The sequence below is a fragment of the Geotrypetes seraphini genome, chromosome 6 (assembly GCF_902459505.1).
Source record: "Geotrypetes seraphini chromosome 6, aGeoSer1.1, whole genome shotgun sequence".
NCBI lineage: Eukaryota > Metazoa > Chordata > Amphibia > Gymnophiona > Dermophiidae > Geotrypetes > Geotrypetes seraphini.
Window position 1 is genome coordinate 5666217 of NC_047089.1, and position 14444 is coordinate 5680660.

A 14444-nucleotide genomic window follows, 5' to 3' on the forward strand; every position below is an offset into this window, starting at 1 on the left:
TAACGAGACCGCATGTCAATCATGCAGAGGCGCCGTTAACGAGACCGCATGTCGGTCATGCAGAGGCACCGTTAACAAGACCGCATGTCGGTCACGCAGAGGCGTTGTTAACGAGACCGCATGTCGGTCACACAGAGGCATCGTTAACGAGATCGCATGTCGGTCACGTAGAGGCGCCGTTAACGAGATCGCATGTTGGTCATGCAGAGGCGCCGTTAACGAGATCACATGTCAGAAACTTTGGGTAAATAGACATTGTTGACTTTCTTAGCTTTAGACCAGTTTATCTGAGGACCAGTTGGATTTTTGGGATAGCCATAATGAATATGCATGAGGGATATTTGCATATAATGGAGGTGACAGGCATGCAGATCTACCCCATGCATATTCATTGGTGCTATCTTGAAAACCTGACTGGCTGGTGGTCCTCCTGGACAGGGTTAGGACCCACTGCTTTAGACTGTTAAAGAGCCATGTTGTCGGGGGAACCTGTGTGTGTTCTCAAAATGCATATCTTTACTTGTAGGGACAAAGCCGATGTTAAGAGTTTAGATTATGGATCCAGTAATTAGGAACATGTTTGACCTGCACAGAGATTTTCTTGTTCTCAACCGCCTTACTAAAATTTTGTACCATACTTAACTCACTACTCACCTACCATGGCACCAAGACCTGGAACAACCTTCCAATAATTATCAAGGCAGGTCCCAACAACCTCAGCTTTTGAAAGAAACTGAAGACTTTTCTTTTTGAGAAAACATACTCCATCGATATTTAACAAGTATGCTCTTCCAGAGCAACCTACACAGCGTTTCACCCTTCCAGAAACCCAAGAGCTCCCTCCCCAAACTCGACATAATATAATCCCACCAATCTACTTGTATCTAACTCAACTGTATTGTACTTCAAACCTATGTCCTGTAATTCTGACAGCTCAATGTTCCCCTCTATTGAATGATTACTACATCTCATGTATATTTCATTGTTGTTACTCCTAAAAGTAATGTGAACTTCTTGATTTGTAAGTCACCTTGAACCTATATAGGCATAGAGCAGCCCAGCAATTGAAGATTAAATTGGATTTTCATTCTGATTTTTGCAAATTAATTGCTAAATAAACCTTTTTAATTCCTTTAGACAGCGCTTTCTATTATTTAGCATCGCCTAGGAAATCAGACCACGTATCGATGCATTGGCATATAATGCAATTCCCGTAACAACTACAGAGTTTGAGAAGGTGTGGGGTTTTCAAGTACTAAGTATAGCATCAAAAATGAAAGAAAATGTGAGTGTGTTGGCAAAATGTGAGGGTTTTAGTCACTTCAGGAAGATCAAATGGAGCTGAAGGGTTTCCATCTGTGTTTAAAGAAGCTGCAAGTGTAGCCAGATTTGTGTGTATTCAGAACTCAATGAGCAATGTCCTTGATTGGCTCTGGTTTCAGATGGTGACCCTCTTCCAGATGTGGATCGTCCCTTTGTATTTCACAGTAAAGTTGCACTGGTGGAGGTTCCTCGGTATCTGGGTCTTCTTCTCGGCTGTCACAGCCTTTATCACCTTCCGAGCAACCCGCAAACCTCTTGAACAGACCACCCCCAGGTGAGACTTGACTTGTGATTTAGGTATTTCCTTTTATTGCTCTCATCCATTTGACCCCTGCAGTTAGTTTAGGATCTTACAGTTTTAATACAGAAATAGAGATGGAAATTAACATCTTCCTAGAGTTACAGCTGGCACCAGGTTTTCTTTTTTATGCTTTGTTAAATAAAATATTTAGTTTGGCCCATGCATTTCTCAGTTGTAGCTTGAGGCAAGTTGCATTATCCCAGGACAAGCAGGCAGCATATTCTCACGGATGGGTGACGTCACCGACAGAGCCCCGCTACGGACTACTTTAAAAGTGCATTGCCACTTTAAGTCTTTAGAAAGTTCGCAATAGCCCGAACCACGCATACACAAGTGCTTTCCCATTCAACGTAGGGCGCGCGGTCCCTCAGTTTCTTAGTTTCCGCGGAGCTAAGAAGATGCGTTTTTTCAACGTTTGTTGAAATCTTTTTTTTCCACTGCTTTCCCGCTCTCGTGGATTTCTGACTTTTTAGTCAGTTTTTGTTTTATTATGTTTGTTTGTTCTTTTTTGGTTAAAAAAAAAGTAAAAATTTTTACTTTTTCCCTTTTCTGGGGTCGGCTCGGCGGGGCTTGTTCCACCTTCACAGCCTCGGATTTTGATTTCACTGAGGCCGTGTTCCCTTCAATGTCCCATCCGCACACGGGTTTTAAAAAGTGTGGACGTTGTGCTCGCTCCATTTCCATAACTGATCCGCACTGCTGGTGTCTCCAGTGCTTGGGGCCTGAGCACCGTCCAGAGACTTGTTCCCACTGTTCGTCGTTTCAGAAGAGGACACTTAAGAATCGTCTTATTCAGCAGCAACTCCTTTTCAACGCGGGCATGGAAGGAGACTCGATATTGGTCTCGGTGCCAGCGGCGCCGTCTAAGTCGACACCAAAACTTATCAACACCGGGAAAGCCATCTTCGGTGTTGACTGCAGTGGGTAAACCGACTAAGAAGCTTTCCCCCACTTCCTCTAGGCCTCAGGTCTCAGCAGCAGTGAGTCAAGTCCTGCCGACCTAAAGGAGACCCAAAAAGTGCTCTGCTCCGATTTCGGTGAGTGCCTCAACATCGGCCTCCTCATCGCCAGAGCGTAGAGCTGCACCGAAGGTACCAGCAAAGAAGCCAGCAGTACCGGTGTTTACCTTTAAGCAGCAGATCAAAGAATTGCTGCAAGAGGAATTAAGGGAGCAGTTCCAACTTCTGATGCCAACCATGTTTACATCAACTCCTCCAGTGCCAGTCAGGTCTGAGCCCTCGACACCTGTAGCACCTGCACAGGAGTCTCCATCTGTACCATCATGTCTCATGAAGGAACCGATGTCAATGAGCCGCTGACGCCAGTCATCCTCAGCTCAGACGTCACCTGAGACCGTGTTGGTGCAGTCAGGAAAGACTCCGAAGAAATTAAAGTATATCAAGCCTTTGACACAGAGTGCTGGGCACTGACCCCGAACAACTCGGGATTCGGATCTTTGGGGAGATTCTGAGCAGGAGCCTTATTTATCTGAAGAGGAGGATTCTTCAGAAGATGAATCTATTCACCACTCTTCGCAAGAGGCTCCTATGGTGTTTGAGAAATCATCTCTTTCCAAATGCCTAAGGGAAACGTCTGAAACCTTAGCCATTCCCTTAGAAGCTGATTCTGAAAAAGCTAAAGAGTTTTTAGATGCCTTGGACTACGATCAACTGCCCAAGGACCTTCTCAAATTTCCCCTCCACAAGATCTTGCGGGAAATCTTCTATAAGAATTTAGAAACACCTCTTACCATCTTTGTGGCTCCTTGCAAGCTGGATTCTCTATATAGGGTGGTTCACATTCCAGGGTTTGACAAATCACAGCTCCCCCATGAATCTCTCCTAGTGAAATCAACACTGAAGAAATCTTCAGTGGCTAGTGTGTATGCCTCTGTACCCCCTGGAAGAGAGGGCAAAGCGATGGACCGGTTTGGCAAAAGGCTATACCAGAATGCTATGTTAGCCAACCGGTCCAGTAACTACACTTTTCATTTCTCATTTTATATGAAACATTTGGTCAAACAAGTTGCCACGTTCCAAAAATATCTGCCTGAATGTAAGTTGCCTGCTTTTCAGCGCTTCATTTCTTACCTGCTCCAACTACGCAAATACATAGTCCGTTCCATCTATGACACTGTCGAGCTTTCCTCACATGTTACGGCAATGTCAGTGGTCATGCGTCATCTGGCTTGGCTTCGAGTGTCTGAACTGGATGTTAATCATCAGGGCAGGTTGGCCAATGCACCTTGTCTGGGGGACAAGCTCTTTGGTGCCTCCATGGACAGTTGTCTGCACATAAGACCAGATGGGACACTCTGATGAAGCCCAAAAAGAAACCTTCACCTTCTCACCCCTTCAGATCAGCCTCTTCCTATCAGAGAAGGTATGCTGAGAAACCTGCAACTCCAGCCCAGTCTCAACCCAGGAGACAGAGGCAACAATAACAGCCACGTCAACAGCAGCAAAAGCAACAGGCTGGCCCATATAAAGGTACCCAGCCTTTCTGACGTGTTTCTTCAGAGCATAGCCAACGTCAACATTTGCCTCAACCCATCAGAGGCCGTCTCCAATTTTTCATAGCTCGCTGGGAGCTCATAACATCAGACCTCTGGGTCCTCACCATCATTCGTCAGGGTTACACTCTCAATTTTCACACCCTGCCACCAGACCATCCTCCAAGAGAGTCTGTTTTGGACCCTGCACAGTCCTCCCTTCTTCTGCAGGAGGTTCAATCCCTTCTGCTGAACGCCATCGAGGAAGTTCCCCTCAATCAGCAAGATCAGGGATTCTATCCTGTTACTTCTTAGTCCCCAAGAAGACCGGAGGACTGAGACCCATCCTGGATCTCAGAGCTCTCAACAAATTTCTGGTCAAAGAGAAATTCAGGATGCTGTCCCTCACCCTTCTTTATCCTCTCCTCAATCAAAACGACTGGCTATGCTCTCTGGATCTCAAGGAAGCCTACACTCATATTCCAATTCATCCAGCTTCCAGGAAGTACCTCCGTTTCCAGATCAATCGATGTCATTACCAGTACAAGGTCCTTCCCTTTGGCCTGGCATCTTCTCCCAGAGTCTTCACGAAGTGCCTCATTGTAGTGGCCGCATCTCTTCATTCCCACAGCCTTCAAATCTTTCCTTATCTGGATGACTGGTTGATCAAGACTGTTTCATCTTATGAAGTAGTCCAAGCAACATCTCAAAACATTTCTTTTCAGATACTAGGATTCAAAGTCAACTTTCCCAAATCACATCTCATTCCGACTCAACGTCTGCAGTTCATTTGGGCAATCCTAGACACCACTCTCATGAGAGTGTTTCTTCCCCTAGATCGCCTTCAGGCTCTCATAAGTCTGTGTCAGCAACTGCTTCCTCTTCAATCCATCTCTGCCAGGCATATGATGGTTCTTCTAGGACACATGGCTTCCATGTGACACCACTGGCAAGGCTACATCTTCGCACTCCTCAGTGGACCCTTGCTTCTCAGTGGTCACAAGCGACAGATCGTCTCTCACAACATATATCTGTGACCTCATCTCTTCTGTAGTCACTTCAATGGTGGATGACCTCTTCCAATTTCTACAGAGGTCTCCTTTTTCACTTGCCCCCTCATCACAAAGTCATCACGACTATGCCTGGGGGCTCATATGGACGATCTTCAGACTCAAGGTCTTTGGACCGCCAGGGAACGGAAATTTCACATCAATTTCCTGGAACTCAGAGCAATGTGTTATGCCCTCAAGGCCTTCCATCATTTTCTCTGCCCTCAAGTCCTCCTCCTTTGCACAGACAATCAAGTAGCAATGTACTACATAAACAAGCAAGGAGGCACGGGCTCTCTCCTGTTGTGTGAGGAGGCCCAGAAAATCTTGACTTGGGTGACAGCTCGCATTCTGTTCTTGAAGGCTGTCTACATTCAAGGGGAGAAGAATTCCCTAGCAGACAACCACAGCAGAATTCTTCAGTTTCACAAATGGATTCTCAACTCTGCAACTCTCCAGTCCATCTTTACTCAATGGGGAACTCCACACATGGACTTGTTTGCAGCTCCTCACAATCACCAGTTGCCCCAGTTTTGCTCCAGGCTTTATTCTCCTCTCCGTCTGGAAGCAGATGCCTTTCTCTTGGACTGGACGGGCCTGTTTCTATATGCATTTCCTCCAACTCCTCTCATGTTGAGAACTCTGTTCAAGCTCAAGAAGGAACCGCAAACATGATCCTCATTGCGTCACGGTGGCCCAGGCAACATTGGTTCTCCCTTCTACTTCAACCCAGCTCCTGGGAGCCCATACCTCTTACAGTATTTCCTACTCTGCTCACTCAGAATCAAGAATCACTTCTTCATCCCAACCTGCAATCGCTCCACCTAACTGCTTGGTTTCTCCAGGGTTGAGCTCTTCTGAATTACGTCTCTCTCAGCCTGTTCAACATATTGTTGACGCCTCCAGGAAACCAGCCACTCAGCAATGTTACCAACAAAAGTGGACTAGGATTTCTTCCTGGTGTCTTCTTCATCATCATGATCCAACTTCCTTGGATTATCTTCTCTTTCTGTCTGACTCTGGACTTAAATCTACATCTATCAGAGTTCATCTCATCGCTATTACAGCTTTTCACACGCCAGTAGAGGGAAAACCTCTCACTGCTCATCCATTGGTATCGAGATTTATGAAGGGACTTTAAATGTGAAACCACCTCTCAAGCCTCCTCCTGTAGTCTAGGTTAATGTGGTTCTTTCCAGTTTGATGAAGCCACCATTTGAACCAATGGCCACAGCATATCTCAAGTTTCTCACCTGGAAAGTGGTCTTCCTTATTGTTCTCACCTCTGCCAGAAGGGTTAGTTAGTTATAAGCATTAGTAGCAGATCTACCTTTCACAGTTTTTCATCATGACAAGGTGGTTCTACGTACACATCCAAAGTTTCTTCCAAAAGTTGTCACTGACTTCCAACTTAATCAGTCAATTGTTCTACCAGTGTTTTTCCCCAAGCCTCATTCTCGTGCTGGAGAAACCACTTTGCATACTTTGTACTGTAAACGGCTTTGGCCTATTATATTGACAGGACAAAGCCACATTGAACATCTCCCCAACTTTTCCTCTCTTTTGATCCAAACAAGTTGGGGCATCCTGTTTCCAAAAGAACAATTTCCAACTGACTGGCTGCCTGCATCTCGTTCTGCTGTGCTCAGATTGGACTGGCACTGGACAGTCATGTCATAGCTCACAAAATTAGAGCTATGGCAGCTTCTGTAGCTTTCCTCAGATCTACTCCCATTGAGGAGATCTGTAAAGCTGCCACCTGGTCCTTAGTTCATACATTCACTTCTCACTACTGTCTGGAGTCTTTCTCCAGACGGGATGGGCACTTCGACCAATTTGTATTACAAAATTTATTTTCCTAAAGGCCAACACTCCCACCATCCCATTTCTGTTAGTTTGGAGGTCACCCATTCATGAGAATATGCTACCTACTTGTCCTGGGATAAAGCACAGTTACTTACCGTAACAGGTGTTATCCAGGGGCAGCAGGCAGATATTCTCACAACCCACCCACCTCCCTGGGTTGGCTTCTTAGCTGGCTTATCCTAACTGAGGGACTGCGTGCCTACATCGGTCAGGAAGGCACTCACGAATGGTCGGTGCGGACTATCGTGAGTTTTCTGAAGATTTAAAGTGGCGATGCACTTTTAAAGTGGTCCATACCGGGGCTCCGTTGGTGATGTCACCCATCCGTGAGAATATCTACCTGCTGTCCCTGGATAACACCTGTTACGGTAAGTAACTGCTTTCAGGTACGGTAGGTATGCAATTTAATAAAATTACTCAAGCAAGGAACAATAAGAAATGATTGAAGAAGTATTTTACAATTAGAAAAAGAACAAGCCCAAGTAAAAGTAAAGAAAAGAGGTAGGTTGGGGGGGGGGGGGTCACTGGTGATCACAACACAACGAAAATGGAGGAAAACGTTCCTGAAGAAAAGGAAAGTTTCCACAATAGCATTTTAAGCTGATCTCCAATTAAGTCTACAAATTCTCTGAGCTTAGTTCTTCACTGTAGCGTCAAATACAGCACTATGAAAGGTATTGTACAATAAAACTGAAAATAAATTAAGTTCTGTAGATTTTATTTATGGATGGATTTATTAACCACCTTTTCATGAAGAGGTCAACCCAAAATGATTTACAATACATTGAATAGTGATCGGGTACTCTTGAATTAAGCATAAAATCTGTTTTACTGCTTGGGACCTGGGTTGGCCACTGTTGGAAACGGGATACTGGCTAGGCTTGATGGACCTTCGGTCTTTCCCAGTATGACAACTCTTATGTTGTTGTTAAGTATTTTCCCTCAAGTTTCAAGTTTATTTAAAATTTTGATAATATCACTTTTTCCAAATTTCAGAGCAATGTACAATAAAATGAGGAAGACGGACAATAACTTACTTCGGACAAAGTGGACTGTAAAACACAAGGAGCAGGCTGGGATTGAACTCGCAACTAGAGAATGACACGGAGACATATTTTTCCCTGTCCCCGTGGGAGCTCATTTTCCTGTCCCGTCCTGTCCAGTTCTTTTCCTGTCCCTGCCCCATCCCTGTAAGCTCTGTCCTCATCTGTACAAGCCTCAAACACTTTAAAATAATAAGTGTTCAAGGCTTGTGCGGTTAACCCTTTCAGGACCAAGGGACATATTTGTCCCATAACTTTAAAATCCTATAAATTTTGATTGGGATAGTCTACAGTTCTAAATTTGATATGTACGGATTCCATAGGATACTGCCTTTATGTAAACAAACTGGTTCCGACATTCATTCATTAGTGTCGTTGCCAGATTGACGAGAAGATTCACTTGCCACACTGTCCATAAGCCAGAAGTTTGATTTTTTTTTAAAAAAATAATATTTCACAAAAAAAATCAATTTTTTGGCATCTGCAAGCCCTTTTTACCATAAAAATGTTGTCAAAACCACAAAAATTGGCCTACGATCCTTATGGTCCTGAAAGGGTTAAGGCAGAGCTTACAGGAATTGGTCAGGGGCAGCGACAAAACTCACGGGGACAGGACGGGGAAATTGAGTTCCTGCGGGGATGGGGAAAAATTGTCCCCGTGTCATTGTCTACTCACAGCAGCTCTGACCACTAGACCACTCTCCCCTTTGGTTAGCTTTCCTACCTGTTATCGCAGTGGTAAGTTAGAGTCTATCCCATTCCTCTCTCACACTGATGTGAATTTGAAAGACCTGGAAGAATCTGTGAAAATTCTAAAGGGCTTATCCCAAATTCAAGAGAAGGTAGATCTTTGTTAATTTCACAAAGGCTTATCTCCTGCCATGATTGAATCACAATGTGTCGAATCATTTTTGAACTTTTGTGCTTCCAACCCTATTTGGAACTTTCTTCAGGCCAAGACGCATGAGGTCTTCACTTAGTCATTAGGGGTTTTCCCCACTTGTCAGCACAGTGACAGTCCTCCAGGCCCGAACGTTGCTGGCATCCGGTAGCGCTATAGAATTTAAGTAGTTGTAGACATATGAGGAGAAAATAAACTCTATGAAGCACTAAGAGAGAAAAGATCATCTGTTTTGGCCACTTGAGAACTAGCTACTGGGCTTGATGGACCATTGTTCTGACCCAGTATGGCTCTTCTTATGTTCTTACGTGAGCCAGGTATAGGGCAATCAAGCCATTGTGACATCACGGCTGAGGTTGGCTGTGGAATGAGGCATTATGACATCACAATCTCAGCTCTGGAATGTTGCTCTCATTGGGGTTCCGGAATCTTGCTATTCTTTGAGATGTTGGAATGTTGCTACTCCTTGGGTTTTGGCCAGGGACTAGCCACCGTGAGAACGGGCTACTGGGCTTGATGGACCATCGGTCTGACCCAAGAAGGAATAAATAGTGCTCAGTATCATGAAGTGTACTTTACTACCATGTTCAGATTTATTCAGGTTTTCCTGCTGTACATTTTACAGATTATTTCCGATGTAGTAATTAAAATGGGCAAAAGTAAAAATTTAACCTTAAAGGAAAAGCAAAGTTCAATTAGAGTTTCAATCCATTTAAAATGCTTTCAATGTGTTTAGTGTCCCACTTCCCCAGTTGGCTCCACCAGTCTGAGCTTGATGGCTCCCTCGTTGGTTTAATCCAAAAGCGTCTTCAACAGGACTTTAGACTTTTCTGGCAAGTTTGATGTCGAGTATTTTGCTCATCTATTCCAGAGTTATGGACCTACTGCGCCAACAATGGGGTTAGCGTTATTTTGTCACATCTGCATTGTCAGTAGATTCCGTTGAGATGAGCGCAATGCACCTGAAGTGGAGAGTGGCGTGAGACATCTAAACAATGAAAGAGGGACGCCAGAATGAATAATGATCTAGCTGAGGATTAGAACGTCCAGGCAAAATCTTGAAGCATGGTGGCGTGAACTTCCTTCTGAGGCTGAATATTTTGGAGCAGCATTGAAATCTCTATCCTAGAACACATTAGACAGTTCAATTCCAGCTGAATGTGTGCCGTGGAAGAGTAGCTTAGTGGATAGAGCATCAGGCCGATAACCAGGGAAGTCCAGGTCAAATATTTCTCCTTTTGACCTTGGGCAAGTTGCTTAACCTTCCATTACCTCAGGTACAAACTTAGCTTGTAAGCCTTCTGGGGACAGGGAAATACCTAATAAATCCCCCCCCCCTTTTTTTTTACTAAACCGCATTAGTGGTTTTTAGTGCAGGGAGCTGCGCTGCTCCCGACACTCATAGGAACTCTAGGAGCGTCAGGAGCAGCACGAAGCATTCAGCATGGCTCCCTGCGCTAAAAACCGTTATTGCAGTTTAATAAAAAAACACTCTGGCCCCAAATGGCAGCCAATGTAGTCTGGCATAAAAAGGACTAACATGATCATATTTTTTAAGACTCAAACGGACTACAGCATTCTGAACTAATCAGAGTCTTAATCTTTTTTGCTAACCCTAAATAAACAATATTACAATAATCCAAGGTAGATAATCCAGTAGACTGGACCAGCAACCTTGGATTATTGTAATATTGTTTATTTAGGGTTACCAGAAAAAAACTTTATTAAGACTCCGATTACCGTATTTTCATGTAGATAACGCGCACCCAAGTAAAACGCGCACACGGGTATAGCGCGCGGGAAACACAAATTTATGTAAATAAATTTTTATATACCGCGCTCACGGGTATACCGCGCATGCCGCCCCGACTCTCCTCTGGCTGCCCTGACTCTCCTCTGGCTGCCCCGACTCTCCTTTCACCCGCCCCGACTTTCCTTTCGCTGCCCCGACTCTCCGTTCGCTGCCCCAACTCTCCTCTGGCTGCCCCCCCTTGAAGTCCTGTCCCCCCTTGAAGGTCTGCCTGTCCCCCCTTGAAGTCCTGTCCCCATCCTGAAAGCCTGATGCCCCCCCCCCCCCCGATGCCCGATTCATCATCCGGAAGGACCGCTCGCACCCCCACCGCTCGCACTCCCACCCCGATGGACCGCTTGCACTCCCACCCGAAGAACCGCTCACACCCCCACAGCCTCCCCCCCCTCCCCCAGGGAGAAGCTGTCTGCCTTGTTTCTGGATGCCAGTGAGCCCAGCTGCTTCCTCTGCCGGCGGTCCCGCCCCTTCTCTGAGCCCTGTGCTACGCTGCTTCCTCTTCCGGCGGTCCCACCCTTTCTCTGACGTCAGAGAAAGGGCGGGACCGCCGGAAGAGGAAGCAGCGCAGCAGTGCTCAGAGAAGGGGCAGGACCGCCGGCAGAGGAAGCAGCTGGGCTCACTGGCATCCGGAAACAATGTAGACAGCTTTTCCATGGGGGAGGGGGGAGGCTGTGGGGTGCGAGCGGTTCTTCGGGAGGGAGTGCGAGCGGTCCATCGGGGTGGGAGTGCGAGCGGTGGGGGTACGAGCGGTCCTTCCGGATGATGAATCGGGCGTCGGGCGGGGTGGGAACTATGTAAAAAAAATTTTATATAGCGCGCTCACGCGTATACCGCGCAAGGTTATGCACGGTTTGTAAAAACACGTATAACGCGCACGTTATATGCGTGAAAATACGGTAGTTCAGAATGCTGTGGTCCATTGACTTTTGGTCTTAAAAAATTAGATCATGTTAGTCCTTTTTATGCCAGACTGCATTGGCTCCTATTTGGGGCCAGAGTGCTTTTATAAGACACTTTTTGGATTATAACCCTCTTATTTGATATCGTACTTGAAATTGTTTTATTCGGGTATGTTCATCTTCCCCACCCCAAGGGCCTGTCGTTACAGGACATTGGCGTATCAAGCAGGGAAGATGAACTCCTGGATGGGCCCGTTGATTGCTCAAGCCAACTCTTACTTTACATTTAGGAAATGATAAAAAACGTACTTATTTGATAAACAAGAATGCTGATTTTTTTTTTTTAATATTTACGATGGTGTTTTTATATTTCATTCATTTTTAACCTATGTTTTAACTGATAGTAATGCATTGAAATTGTATTTTAACCAATGCTGTTGTATGTCGTAATGTATTTTTGAAATTGTATGTCTCAGTTTTGTGTTGGTAAGTCAGTATACAAGCGGGGGATAGTTAACTATAACTCCCATCTCCAGTCTTGCTCTCTTTGATGGTTGGTTATTGCAAAAATCTCACTTTTTTCCTCTCATTTTCTTACAGATTGGTTTATAAATGGTTCCTGCTGTTGTACAAGTTGAGCTATGCCACTGGGATTGTGGGCTATATGGCGATCATGTTCACTCTGTTTGGACTGAACTTGATTTTCAGGTGCGTCTGGTAACTGCTGTTCCTTCTGGGCTTCAAGCTCAATCGGATCTCATGAGCTTTTCTTTCACCATTACATAGGCATTTGCTTAAGGCAGAGCTTGGCAAATCCCAGATGCCAGGTAGCCATGGTGACTAGAAATTGCTTTCTGATCCTGGAATTTTCTAGCCCTGTTTTTATTTTTTCAGATGGCCACTGCCGAAAGAAACTCTTTATCTTGGGTGGTTTCAACAATTCAAAGAATGCAACAATCGCAGCTCGAGAAATTTGCAGTAAACCAAATATAAATAACCATCCTATATAATAAAACGCTAGCCGCGCATGCGCACTCCAACTTTCGTGTTCTGTATTCCCTGTTCCATGTTCCGTAGTTCCGTGGCCAAGCAGGAGTGCGCATGCGCGAGTCCCCAGCTCCTACCTACACTCGCAGCACTGGTCACCATTGCTGGACTCCCTGCTCTTCGGTAACTCAGTTCTCCTGACGTCTTGCCGCCCCTCCCCCTTCCCGTGGTCCCGACTCCAAACCTGCCTACTCCAGCAGCCTGCAGTACTCTGCACATGCTGCTTCGGGCCCTTCTACTGCCCTGATTTACTCTGGCATGTCTCTGATGACATCATCAGAGACGCGGCAGAGTAAATCAGGGCAGTAGAAGGCCCCAAAGCAGCGTGTGCTGAAGGCTGGAGTCGGCAGGTTTGTCGGGACCGCGGGAAGGAAAGGGAAGGGGGGGGCGGCAACGGACTAAAGAAGCTGCCTAGACCGTGAGAAGGGAAAGGGGGGGAAGGGGAAACGCTGCTGCTGCACAGGGAAGAGGTGTGAAGGGAGGGAAATGGAGAGGGAGGGAATGCTGCTGTGGCTGCACAGGGAAGTGGGAGGGGAGAGAAATGCTGCTGCATAGGAGGCTGGGAGAGAGACAGACAGATAGAAAGAAAGACAGACAGTGGGAGGAAGGGAGACAGAAAGAAAAGAAGAAAGACACAGGGGCAGGGAGAGACAGAAAGACAGACAAGACAAAGGGGGCCAGGGAGAGAGACAGACAGAAAGAAAGATAGCGGGAGGGAGAGAGAGACAGAAATAAAGAAAGACAGACAGACATATATTCTAGCACCCGTTAATGTAACGGGCTTAATGACTAGTGCAATAATATATCACTTAGTAACTGACAACATTATCAGATTTGGTATAGAAAACCGCTCTACTTATCTACCTCGGGAACAAACTGCTTTACAGATTCATAATAGAAACAGCCAATGGTCCATCTAGCCCAGTTACCTGTTTCAAACAGCGGCCAATCCAGGTCACAGTACCTGGCAGAAACCCAAATAGTAGCAACATTATAGAATCTCGTAGCAACGTTCCGTGTAGAATCTCAATAACAAGATTCCATGAGGAATCCCCAAAGAGTAGCAACGTTCCATGTGGAATCTCAAACAATGGCAAATATGCAACAGAGAAGAAGTGGGGCAGGAACTGTACACGTCAACCTGAGATAAAATTGAGTTTATTAAATACAATCATCTATTAAGATGCAAAACATATGAGATAATCAGTCTGTCTTTAAAAGACAGACTGATTATCTCATATGTTTTGCATCTTAATAGATGATTGTATATGAAAGACAAACTGATTATCTCATATGTTTTGCATCTTAATAGATGATTGTATTTAATAAACTCAATTTTATCTCAGGTTGACGTGTACAGTTCCTTCCCCACTTCTTTGCTGATTCTCAAACAATAACACGATTCCATGAGGAATCCCCAAAGAGTAGCAACGTTCCATGTAGAATCCCAAAGAGTAGAAAGATTCCATGCTACTGATCCAGGACAGTGGATTCCCCCATGTCTATCTCAGTAGCCGACTATGGACCTTTTCCTCCAGGAACTTGTCCAAACCTTTCTTAAACCCAGCTATGCTAACCCCTGAAACTACATGCTCTGGCAATGAGTTCCAGTGCTTAACTGTTCTTTGAGAAAAAAAATATTTCCTTCTATTTGTTTTAAAAGTGATTGCAAGTAATTTCATTGAGTGTTCCCTAATAAAAAGTGAAATATGCTGTG

General features: G+C 45.2%; 1 protein-coding gene across 2 annotated transcripts in view; it reads left to right on the top strand.

The window, feature by feature from the left end:
• RNF121 (ring finger protein 121) overlaps window positions 1–14444 on the top strand; it is a 66893-nt gene that overhangs the window by 17533 nt on the left and 34916 nt on the right. For both annotated transcript variants that reach the window (XM_033948141.1, XM_033948142.1), the window contains exons 4-5: window positions 1443–1597; window positions 12281–12388. In XM_033948141.1, the coding sequence (XP_033804032.1) occupies window positions 1443–1597; window positions 12281–12388 (263 nt within the window). The remainder of the gene's footprint in view (window positions 1–1442; window positions 1598–12280; window positions 12389–14444) is intronic.